Source organism: Argiope bruennichi, chromosome 8 (genome assembly GCF_947563725.1).
Source record: "Argiope bruennichi chromosome 8, qqArgBrue1.1, whole genome shotgun sequence".
In the NCBI taxonomy this organism is placed as follows: domain Eukaryota; kingdom Metazoa; phylum Arthropoda; class Arachnida; order Araneae; family Araneidae; genus Argiope; species Argiope bruennichi.
In genome coordinates, this window is record NC_079158.1 from 122,213,165 (window position 1) to 122,226,696 (window position 13,532).

General features: G+C 26.0%; 1 protein-coding gene across 1 annotated transcript in view; it reads left to right on the forward strand.

Moving 5' to 3' along the window:
- The window catches only part of LOC129980968 (tyrosine-protein kinase Abl-like), a 37,982-nt gene that overhangs the window by 1,874 nt on the left and 22,576 nt on the right, over positions 1–13,532 (forward strand). The window contains exons 2-6 of the mRNA XM_056091512.1: positions 5,345–5,545; positions 5,790–6,088; positions 8,173–8,445; positions 10,143–10,227; positions 11,311–11,488. Coding sequence (XP_055947487.1) covers positions 5,345–5,545; positions 5,790–6,088; positions 8,173–8,445; positions 10,143–10,227; positions 11,311–11,488 — 1,036 coding nt within the window. The remainder of the gene's footprint in view (positions 1–5,344; positions 5,546–5,789; positions 6,089–8,172; positions 8,446–10,142; positions 10,228–11,310; positions 11,489–13,532) is intronic.

Sequence of the window (13,532 nt, forward strand, 5' to 3'; positions counted from 1 at the left end):
GGATTGGAAATGAATGATTTAGATACATTGGAGCTTTTTGTGTGATCAAAAAAAAGTTGTCAATAATAGACACGAAAATAAAAACTATCCTGTGATCCTTAAACAAATAAACAAAAATTTTCATTGCATCATTTTACACCAGTATATGTTAACATACAGTAATTCACAAATAATTGTATTTAAACAAAGTAAGATATCTGGATTTTAAATAATATATTAATTCAAATTTTATTTATGCTAGATGTACTATGCAAAAATGTATAAAATACAGAACTAGTTGTATCTTTATCATTGTTGAACTAGTTATACATCATAGTTATTTTTAAATAGTAATAGAAAAAACAAATTATGGAAATGGGAAATACAAATGCTAATTGTAATATGCATGTCAAAAGATTAGTTTTATATTTATAAAGCAGTTGTTGATTATAACTAGTGAAAAGTTGTTTGAAAATTTTGAATGTGATTTGCTTTATTGTTTAGAAAATTTGTTTAACTTTATATCTTGCATCCTTTTGAGCCCATTCAATTTACTGGGAATATTGATAATTATTAATTTCTATTAAATCTTTTATACATAACTTCTTCATGATTCCTCAACAAAATATTTTTAATCATCAAATTATGATAGACAAAGCTACGTTATTTTGACAACCTTGCTCTTGTTCTGTTAATTATATACATGAACTTTACTAATAAAACCAAATCCCATGATGTCATAATGACTTTAAAAGTTTGATTTTGTGGGCAGTTTAATTTCTAATTTTTTTTTCTTTTCTGTCTTTTATATTTCATTCGAACTGCATAGATGAGCAAAATGTTTTTAGCATTTAATAGTGAATTGTGATCTTTAAAAAAGAAAATCTTTTCGATTTGAAAATGCTGTAAATGGTTTTGTGCTATTCCTTTTTTGAAATATATGGTAGAAAAATATTGAAATCTTGCTTAATTTTTAATTAAACTTCTTTTACAAAAAAAAGTAATTCAAGTTACAAATTTCCAAAATATGTATTAAATTTTGTAGCTCAAGTTGGGATGATCTGATCTATAGAGTGGCAATACACATACACACAAATTATACTTTTCTGTTAGTAGAGATGTACATGTTAAAAGTAATTCTTCAAAGCATTTTTTTTTTTTTTTTAGAAATAAAATTGCACATCTATTTCCTAATCGTTTCTTTCTTTTTTTCTCTTTCCCTCCCGTCTTCACATAATAGAATTTAAATATTCTGAGAATTTTAGGAAATACATGAATAAATGCTGGTTGAAAGCTGTTATATTTAATTTCTAAAGTAGAAAAATCTGTTCGTCTCTTAGAGGATTAAATTATTCAAATTTGTTGATTTATTTTTCACTTGTTCTATGTTAGACAGACTTAACTTTGCAAATATGATTTTGTATCTTAGAACTTAATAAATGATTAAAGGTTTAAGAGCTTTTTCAAATTGGAAGAAAGTTACACATATAAACTTTTAATTATGATGAAGTCAACAAAAAATTAACCATTTAAGAGCACTGTTCTTAAACTTTATATTCACAAGAGAATAGTTACTGTGTTTGATTAATACTTGACCTACAATTGGTATTAAAACATCTTTTTTCAGAGTCCAAGTGAATGTTTTCTTACTGAGCCTCTATGCTTGATCTCTTATTTTCTGGAACTCTTCTCCTTTAAAATAATGAACTCTTTACCTTGAAATTTTATTGTAATTTCAATGATACATAGTTATTTATATCCATGGTAATATTAATAGCCCCAATATACAGGGGAATTTCTGTTTATGCTTCAGATGGAGTTTAGAAATCTGTTTAAATGTTGTACTTCTAATTTAAATCATTATAGCTAACTAATGTTGTACTTTTGACTTGCCTGTCTTGTCTTTGTCTGGCCTGATTGCATCAGCTATTGCATTTAATACTTTTACATCATAGAATTAGCAGAAAAAAATATCAACTTAAATCATACCATGCCAATGAAAGTGAAAATTGTGCTTTGGAATTAAACATACTATTAAAATTTGTAGAATAATGTAAGTAAGAGATTTGATGAAACAGTAAAATTGGTTATAGTAAATTTTCTTACAACTTAAAAAAAAAAAAAATCATGTTGCTTAATGTGCTGCTATGTTGCATTTGTTCGTCTAGTGATTTAAAATTAACGAACAATTGCACCAAAATAAAATTGACATATAATGAGGAAAAAAGGTCATGAATTTTTTAATATAGTATCTTTAGCCAAATCTGAGAAGGTAAATGAAGATTAGAATTTTCTTCTAAAATGAGTGATTTTTGTATCATTTTATGTGCAAATAAAATGAAAGCCTAAAAAGGATATTTTAAAATTTAATAGTTGGATATTGATAGTACCTCATAGAATGCTTTGATATAGTGGAGATAGCTATAATATGTCTCTTACTTTTAACTGTGACAGACATTTTCAAATAATTATCTATTTGCTTTTAATTGGAGATATGTTACGTTTTTATGTTTCACTTTTGATTGTGTGCACAAAAATATTTCTCTTAAATTTGATCTAATTTTCCTATCCTGCATTTTTGAAACATGGATTTCTCTTTTGTTGACCTGCCTTCAGATTCTCTGCTTATTTATGATTTTATGCAAATAGATCAACTCATGGGTTTGATATGCTAGGAAATGGATATCGAAACTAAAAAAATTAAAAGAGACACAATTAGAAACTACTACAAAAGAACTGGAATAACTTTTTATTAATTATAACATTTTAATTGATAGGTTATAAGAGATGTTTAGCGGTAGTGGCTAATAAAAGGTGGTGCAAATTAAATAATATGTAACAACTAAATAACAAAAACAATTCAATTTTTGTTTTATGCACATTTAGAACAAAATGTTTGAAATTTGAGCAGTGTTAATTTAATTGATTTATTTCATTATCTTTTTTATTGGATGTGCTGTATTTCCATGGTTTTTTTTTTTTTTTTTTTTGAAAATTTATAGCTTTTAGTTTATGGTATCTCAATAAATTCAAAACCCTTGTTAGCATTTATCTATTGAAAATAATGAACAGCTCATTTCTTTTCAATGAATATTCTTTGGTTTCTAAAACCAACTGGTCTTTGTATAGGACACATTCTCTACATTCATAGGTATCTTATTTTTAGTTAGAGGGCACCTATGTGTGGATTTTCATTCCTTACATTCTGTTCTTGTGTGCTTTTGAAAATGAATGATATTAAATATGCTAGTAATTGAAGTCTATTATATATATATAATTTTATTATGTGCGTGGTTTTAATAAGATGTCTGAATAGCAGTTATTTAAACAATTATTTCCCAATAAATATAAAGCTATTTTATTTGTATAAATATTACATTTTATGGTTGTCATTTGCTTCTAAAATTCTATAAGTCAGTTGCTCTTAAAATTATTTCTTTACTTATAAATTTTGAGCAGTTATATATACATGATATATTTTAATATATATTCATGCATATTAAAATTATCCAATCATTAGATATCTAATAAAAATAAAATTTAAAAAATCTATCAGATATAGAAAATATATGGAAAACAGTGTAAAATTTTTGTTCCATTATATTCCCCTATCATTTTGCAATTACTATTCTGTTTCCTATTTTTTCTCTAAGTCAAGAAAGCTTTATAAAAATTATACTTTTAGAAAATATACAAAATTATGTTTTTCAGTCACTTTTTAGTTCTCAGAACAGACTGGAAAGAGTTTTTTACTGTCATTTAAATTTTTTTCTGCAACTATTTTTGTCTCTAAAAAAGTAAGAATGAATCAGTTAATATAGTTGTAGATATCTTTTATTTCAATATTCTCATTATTTTATATTACAAATGGAAATATTAAAAATAGTAGATTTGATTGTTTGTTATTCCCCAGGTGAATTCCAGCAGCTTAATGCCCTGAGTAAACAATAATTCTTGTCAGCAAATGCATCATTTTAGACTGTTTAATTCATTGCATTGACAGTGTATATCAAATTCAGGATTATGCCAATGATTTAAAAGCTGCTTATGTAATAATATATATATATATATATATATATATATATATATAATATTTGTTGTTGTTATGATAACTGAAATTAAATAATTTATTTTATTCTACATTGAAAAGTTTAGTTTCAGCATATTTTTCTATCAAGCATTCAATTACTTTTATTCTAAACTCACACTTGATGTTGTAATTTGGCTTTAAAATTGACTTTATTTTTAAAACAATTTTTACTCATGGTTTTCCTGTTATCATTTGCGACTATTATTTAGAAAGAAAATATTTTTATGATTACATGTAATACTGAAAAAAGTAATTTTTTAATTTTTTTTGTTGTTGTTATTGCTTTCATCAATATATTTATATTTATAATTGTTATCTAGTTGATTAAATGAGCATACCGTTATAATTGTGAAAAATTACAAAATCATTTAATTGTTTTTTTCTTACAAAGATATTCTATTCTTTAATGCCTTCTGCATGTTGTCTTTCCAATTTTTTATTTTTCTCAATTCTTTTCATAATCATCTACAAACTCATCTTATTCACACATAATTGTAGGCATTTTTATTTTTGTATAATTCCAGAGAGTTAAACAATGGATAAAGGTTCATTGTTGAAAATATTGTTTAATCTAGTGGTTATTTCATACAAACTTTTTTTTCCCCCCTTTCATTTGTTCCTCTATAGTCGTAAACAAGATGGATTGATTTGTGATTGAATTTACAATTTTGGGTTAACTTCTATGACTATAAATTAGAAGCCATTATATGTAACATGTGTATGCTGAAAGCCCTCGCATCACATATGAATGTCATAAAATTTTTTCTTTATATTATTCTTTATTTTGGAGGATTCCTTTTAACCCTCCAGCTACTTATCAAGCAAGGTTGGCAATCAATCCATTTTCTATTGCATCCTGCATTTTTTGCAGTTTTGAGTGTTTATTTTCACAATTACAGATTTGAAAAGTATTTGAACTTATTTGCAAACATCGCATCTAAACAGCGATTTAAAAAAAAATATGCAGTCAGAGGGTTAAAAACATTATATAGTTATCAACTTTGATAATTTTTAAAAAATATTTTATAGATATTTTTTGGGGTCTTTCTAACATTTAGACTGCCAAAGATTTATAAAAAAAAACACCTTAGTTTAATTTTTTTGGAATTATAACTACTGTTTCTTACTTATTACACAGTTTATGGTCATTCTAGAAGTTTTAAGATTTTATATTTAAAAAAATTAACATGCTTAGCAAAAGGCATTTATCATAAGCATTTTAGCTATCTTTTTATATATTTACTTTCAACTGATTGCATTGTTTATGCATTTCAGAAGCCCTGTTACAAAGTCGACCACTTCCTCAAATACCTGATATCTCTGATGACATTCGCAACCTCCCACCTCCCCTAGATGGTTCCTCTCGTTGGATGTCAAAAGAAAACCTTTTATCTCAAGATGAAAATGATCCTCAGCTCTTTGTAGCTTTGTATGATTTCCAATCTGGTGGAGAGAACCAGCTCTCTCTTAGAAAAGGCAATTTTCAGATTTGCTTGAAATTATTTAATTATTAATATTTTAATAGTTATATTAGAAAATTTGCTTTTTTTTTAGTCATAGTTTTTTTAAAAATATCTTTTGAATGTACACCTTGCAAATAGTATTATTACTCCTTATTGACTTTCTGATTTAAAATAATAATAATAATAGAATGAATTCATTGTGCTAATTTAGAAGATTGTAAAGTTTAAATAATTTTAAAAATAATAATTTTTTATAGGGCAACAAGTTCGAGTCTTGTCTTATAATAAAACTGGCGAATGGTGTGAAGCCCAGTCATGGAATGGTCTTGTTGGTTGGGTGCCCAGCAATTACATCACTCCTGTTAATAGCTTGGAAAAACATTCCTGGTATCATGGTCCAATATCTCGCAATGCTGCTGAATACCTACTCAGTAGTGGTATAAATGGCAGTTTCTTAGTCAGAGAAAGTGAGAGCAGCCCAGGTCAGAGGTCAATATCTGTCCGGTATGAGGGCAGGGTGTACCATTATCGAATTAATGAAGATTCTGAAGGCAAGGTAATAATTTTTTTTTCTTTTTGATTTACAATTATAAAGTTTTCATGTTAACAAAATGTAATTAATGAAATACTGCTCATATTTTGAATCCTTAAGCAAAAATGTTTTTCATACTCATCTTGCACAAAATGAAAAATGACTAGAAATTGCACATTGAATTTCAGTTTTAAAATATGTAAGCAATTTAAATACGCAGCTTATTATTGCTGTAATATAAATTAGGAAGCATTTATCTGTTAAAGCTTAGTAGAATTATTTGTAGAAAACTTCCAGTTCTCAGTAATATAATCTGTAAGCAATAATGTATTCTGTAAACAGTTAAATTTAAATTGTAACTTTTTCATTTTAAAAGTAAACTTAAAACTAATGAAGTAAAACATATAAAGTAAATATTTAAAACTAATATAGCAAATTAATATTTTTTAGACTCCCACTTGCCTTTATTACTTTTATTTATAACACAAATCAGCTTATTTATTCCAGTTAACTTTTATATTTCTTTGAAATTATTATGGTTATGTATAATAAAGAAAGGAATCCATTATCATATATTATAAAAAGTGCACACTTCAGTTTTTTAATAATTTCTATAATTTTCTTTAAGATAAAATTGAGTATATAATTATTATAAAGATGTTTTAAAATATCTTTATAATTATGCTCATCCTTATATATATATTATTTTTCTGCTCGATGGTTTAAAAAAATATTCCATTGAATTCAAATATAAATCGTCTACAACTAAGGAAGATAAATCAACAACAATAAGCAAAACAAAATTTTAAATATTGGTTTGTTCTTTGCATAATCGTGCATGGTGAAACCTTGAAATTCAGCTACATACTCTCACCCATTTATTATATTAGTGCTGTAATTGTAAAAAATGTTTCTGTAGATGCAGGAAAACATATATATATATTTTTTAATTTCTGAAATACACAAAATCCTTATGCATTTAAAATTTCTAAAATTTTTATTTTTTTAACAAAGTGGCTTTGTCTGTTTACTCATATATGAAGTATACAGAGGAAAAAATATTGTAATTGTCAAAAAAAAAAACAAAAAAAAACTGAACTTAAGATTTTAACAAATTTCTATATTTAAGACCTCTCCAAGTCTGAAAAGCACAATTTTAGAATTATGTGTCTGCCTTTAAGCATTATAATTCAAAAACATTTTGAATTAGGTAAGTAACATTTGGTATGTGGCCTTAACATAAAATTTATAGATTTCCATCAAATTAAAAAAAAAAAAAAAACATTGACTGGAAGTTTTTTTTAGTCAGTCCATATACAAAAAAGCATGATAATTAAAAAGGAAAAGAGCTAGAGAGATAAAATTTGGTTCATAATTTCATGTAGATTTATATCAAATTTTGAATCCTCACTGACAAAGGGTTGATTGTCTTTTTATCTGTATGTTGCATATAAACACAATAACTCTTAAATAAAAACATATTGATATGTGATCTTATTACTAAACTTGTACTCTAATTAAAATTTCATTACAATTATTGAAAAAAAGCATAAAAAATGAGTGCTAAATATAAAATACTCGTGTAAAATTCTAAAAATAAAATCTGAGTGCTTCTGACATTCATGACCTTTCCAAATTTCCCAGTTCTTTTTTTTTGGGGGGGGGAGACGACAAGATAATACTTTTATTACAAAATGTGCAATAAAACTTTTATGGACCACTTCTGATTTCAATTGATAGTGCTAGTTGTTGTTTAATCATGGTTATTTGAATTAAAGATGTATCTTACATTAAAAGAGTGGAACAAAAGATTGTGAAAATTTTGTGTTGGATTATTTATGTGATGATTTTATGAGACAAATATCTATGTCCAAGTTAAAACATGAAAAAAAAAAAAAAACACATTTATTCCTCATAATAATAATTTTTTTAATGAAAAAAATTGGTAGGAAAATTTAAATTCTTTTTCTTAAAGCACTTGGTAGGGATATGTGCTTAAATGAATGATTTGATTCTTTCATTTTTATTTCTTGTATTGTGCTATTAAAATATCCCTGTACACTTCAGTAATCTGGATAATATTTTGTAATTTAATTTCTATCTTTTAGGTGTTTGTAACTTCAGAGTGTCCTTTCAATACTCTTGCTGAATTAGTTCATCACCATTCAATTCATACTGATGGCCTCATTACTGTCCTTTTGTACCCTGCCCCTAAAAGGAATAAGCCCACGGTCTTTGCTCTGAGTCCAGAACCAGATGAATGGGAAATTGAACGCACAGATATTGTGATGAAGCATCGGTTAGGTGGTGGCCAGTATGGTGATGTGTATGAAGCTGTCTGGAAACGCTATAATATGACAGTTGCTGTCAAAACTCTAAAGGTTTTGTTTTAAATTATTTTGGAAATGATTTGTGAATAGTAAATAGAATGAAACTATAACATGCGGTTATTTGTTAATAATTAGAAATAATGCATAATTATTTGAGGTCTAACTTTTAAATATCATGCTAATATAACTAATAATACTAATTCATTAATAACTATATCTAATAGATATTTTTGCCAGCAGTATTTATTAATTATTTTTAATGCGTTATTATTTAAAATAAATGATAGAATTTTTGTTTAGATTCTAAACAGAATTTAAAATTTTAATAGAAAAATATTCAAAATCTAATGAATAGATCTTATATCTATAAGTATTACAATGATTTAAATTTGAAAGTGATAGAGACTAACAGGGAGAGCTAAATTTATTCATTTATATTCTATATATATCTCTATATTTTTAAGAACTAATTTAGAGATTTTGTTGAAGATGGTTGAAATTTAGAGGAGATAAAGAAATTTCATTTTTGATAAATACAGACATAAGATGATATATGTATCTTCAGCAATAAATATGATAAAGTAAATGGAGCAATATTCATTTTAGATATAATTTTTCTTGTCCCTTTCTGTTTGAAAATTACATGTAATTGGTATTTAATAAGAATCATCTTTTGATAGTCCTTTACATTGCAGTATTGATTTTAATTCATTGTATTTCACTGGACATTATTGTAATTTAACTTAATTTTCTGTGTATTCTTTGCATGTACCTCTCTTAATTTTTACCTATATGATCTATAATCAACCTATTTATGACTGCCACTTACTTGCCTGTATCATTATTTACTACACAAATTGTCTTATTTTACTAATTGTCTAATTTATGTATATGATGTTTATCCTTTATGATAGATAAACATCATTTGTAGATCACTAATGAAGATTTGTTGCACATTCAAGTAGTTAATATTGCTGAATCAAGCAGAATAGCAATATTTATGATAAATATATTTAATAAATTTAACAAGAAAATACATGATTTTTTTTTTGGATTGATGGGGATAGGGATAAAAGCAATTGAAATAAGATTGTGAAAATAAAGCACAGAAGGAACAAACATTTCCTTTTTTTTTTAAGCAATTTTCTTTTAAATGTCTAATTTTTAAATTAACCATTATAACTGTAATAACAAAATAATGACCTGTTTGAATTGAAATACTTATAATTTTGTTGCATATCCCATTAAAAAACTTAGATGCTTTTTTTAAGAAATTAGCTTCCTAAATTATTTTAGGTTCTTGTAGCAATTGAGATTTTGTGAAAAACTGTTCTTTAAATCCATTATATTTGGCATCTTAAAAGATTTTTTTAAAGTATTTATAAAATTATTTTGTCATAATTTTTTTAATGATTCCATTTTAATTGAAAGGATTTTATTTTCCAATTCATATTTAAGAATATGTATTTTGAAAAAACTATATTAGGTAAAGTGAATTCAGCTTAGAAAATTTTCTCATTTGATTTTTTTTTTTTTTTTTAATGAATGAAAACTGAATATTTTTAATGTTTGAAATATTTTCTACAAGATAATAGTTTTTAAAAAACATTTGTTTTGCAAGATAATATTTGCTATTTCATGTTATGAAATTAATATTGGTCTTAAACTTTTCATCATTTTAATTTACTTAAATGACATTAAAGCAGAAATTAACAATTGTCTAACATTTTTGTTCCTTTAATTTTCAGGAAGATACTATGGCTTTAAAAGACTTCTTAGAAGAAGCCGCAATTATGAAAGAAATGAAACATCCTAATCTAGTCCAACTTTTAGGTAAAAGCTTTAAAAAAATTGTAGAAATGGTTTATTTTCAAGCATTTTGTATGATTTTTATTTGGTTACTGCAATTTATTTTTAATGTAACAGTGTTTCCCAAAATGGGCACCCCAGGAAATCCCTACTTCTTCACAGAAGCATCATAAGATTAAATAAGAAATTTATGCTTAATTAAATTTTAATTTCAAATTTTACTCTGTCTTTCTGCCAAGATATGTCTTTTGCTGTTTTAGTCATAAAATTATAGTATCTAAGAGAATCAACATGAAGAAACATTTAACTTTATTTAACTTAATTGTATAATTTTACAAAATGCATATTAATCACCATTGTCGGGTTTCTAACTAGACAACTAGGGTCACCAGTTTGAGAAGGGCTCATAAACAGATTAATTTAAAATGTTATCTGTCTAGTTGTCAAATAAATTAATTTATTAAAAATATAAATCCTTGGAATTTTAAAATATTAAAACAGTATTCATTCAATCAGAATCCTATCTAATTCATTGCATTCACTTAATTATTACAATTATAAATTTAGAACATCTGCTAAAATGAAAGTATGTACAAACCTTTATACAGCTGGATCACAAATCATAATGTATAAACATGTTCATATTAATAAATTAGTAAATAAAAAATTAATCAAAAATTGATAATTAACATGTTTATAATATTGAAAATGTTTTGAAATTGGATTGATCAATTTATTAAGAAAATGGCCTCATGAGGAGCACTGCTTGGGGCCGAAAAATAACTAAATCTGCCATTTGTAATCCCACTAATTTATTTATTAAAATATGCTTAGTAAATTCTTGTCACATAAAATGTCCTGTATTTATTTTTTCATAAGTGATAAAAATAATATTGGTTCACTTGGGAAAAGTACATGTTAAGAGTTTTCTAAATGGTTCCTAATAAAAGTTTGTTCATCAAGATTGCTTATAATAATAATAATAAAGTTTGGAAATCATTTATATAATACCAGAATAAAGCATTTAAATTTTTATGTTATCAGTAAATGATAATTTCCATTAGCCTGTGTGAATTATTCTATATGTGCTTTTAATGTTTTGCTCAGGTGTTTGCACTCGAGAACCTCCATTTTACATCATCACTGAGTTTATGCAACATGGAAACCTTCTCGATTTCTTGCGGAATACTACTCGCGATAGTATAAATGCCATCATTCTCATGCATATGGCTACCCAAATATCATCCGCCATGTCATATTTGGAATCTAGGTGCTTTATTCACAGGTAATTAAATTACTTTTGTGGCTGCTTTTGTAATTGTTGATAATGATGTTTTTTCTTTGTTGTAATTGAAGAAAGAATATCATATTCAGTACCACTTTTTGAATTTAGAAATTTCAAGCATAAATAAAGAATAAGACCCCCAATAAAGAAAAAGAAATACATAAATTTTTTATTCTTTCTTAATTTTTTATTATTCTTTTTGAAGAAAAGAACATTTATATGGAAAGGAACATGCTTATGAAATGTTAATAATAAAAAAAGTAATAAGAAGAAAATTAATGTAACTCTTATTTTTCCTTGCTCTCATTTCAATAAATTTATTAGTTACTTTATTGGAATAGAATTCGTTTGGAATTAGTTACTTTATTGGAATAGAATTTAAGTGTAGAATTAAGTGTACTGCACAATCTGCAAAAGCATTCATTAGCACATTGATGAACAGTACAACCTTGATGGCAGTGCCTGCTGAGACACCATTGAATTTAATGCATTGCCTATAGGCACAGCATCACAACAAATAATTATAAAATTATGTGATTTAGCAGTACAGATTAAGCCATTTACGTTGTTAGGGGTTCTGTTGTATTGTTTTCATAAGCTTGACACATGAGAGTCCATCAACGTGTTAATAAAAAATTGTTGCAGTTATTGTTTTTATGGTGTCTTCCATCTAGTGTACTTGCCAGTGGTTCAACTAGTGCATGTGAGAAGCTGAGTACATTCCTTTTTTCTTTTCAAGGCAGATAATTCTACCTAAATGCTTTATTTCAAGAATTTTATCTACGATTTTGATGAAATTTTGACACTGAAATTCTTATTTAAATTTAAAAAACACTGAATTTTATTATGTTTGTGAAAGTTACCTTCTAGTTTATGTGAATACAGTGCAAACCTCGCTTATAGTTCAAGAAATGGATTATTTTAATTCTGGCTCATTAAAAAAAATTGCTTCTTTGAACAAATTTTTTAAAAATGAAAGTTATAGCAGAATGTATCTGAAGGATATATTTAAATTACTTAATAATTTATGTTAAAATGGTAATTTTATGCAAATTCCGTACTGTAAATATAAATGGAGACCCTATTTTTATATGTAATAAAACAAATTTTATATACAGTGAAAGTCAAAAGAAAGTAAACACCAACTTTTCATGTATAAAATGCTTTATTTCAAATGCATTATTGACTTATAATGTAAAACAAATACTTAAAATTAAATGTTCATTTAATTAGAATTTAACAGCTTATAAATGTTAAGCTAAAACAAAATACAAAAAGAAATAGCTCAATTTAAACAAATGTCTAGCCAACTTTCTGAGTCAAAAAAAAGTAAAAAGATAACTCTGATAGCAAAATAGAATGAAAAAAATTAGCAATTAATACTTTGTTTGCTTTCCTTTAGATTTTATTACAGCTTTTAACCTTCTAGGCATAGATGCTACCAATTTTTTCGTCAGTTCGATCGGGATTTTCTGCCATTCTTCCAAGATAGTTTTTTTCAATTCTTCTTTATTTGAAACCGTTCTTTGGCGTACTTTTTTTATCTAAATATGCCCATAAATGTTCAATGGGGTTGAGGTCTGGAGACTGCGGAGGATGGTCTAAAGTCTTGGGTGTCCGATATAGTAACCATTCTTTTACAATTTTAGATGTGTGTTTTGGATCGTTGTCATGCTGGAAGATCCAAGTTCGTGACAGTCCTAATTTCTCAACACTGGGGCCAACATTTTCTTTTAAAATATTTAAGTAGCCTATTTTATCCATCGTAGATTCGATAAATACCAAATTTCCGACCCCTGCTGCCGCCATACATCCCCAGACCATAATAGAGCCACCCCCATGTTTAATTGTTTTAACTGTACATTTATCATCAAATTCTTCGTTCTTCGATCGCCATATTTTCGACTGCTTTTTAGGGGCCAAAATTTCAATTTTTTTTTCATCACTAAATAAAATATTATTCCAAAAATTTAAATCATTTTTTTCGTACTTCCTAGCAAAATTCAGGCGCTTATTTTGATTTGTTTTCGATATGAATGGCTTT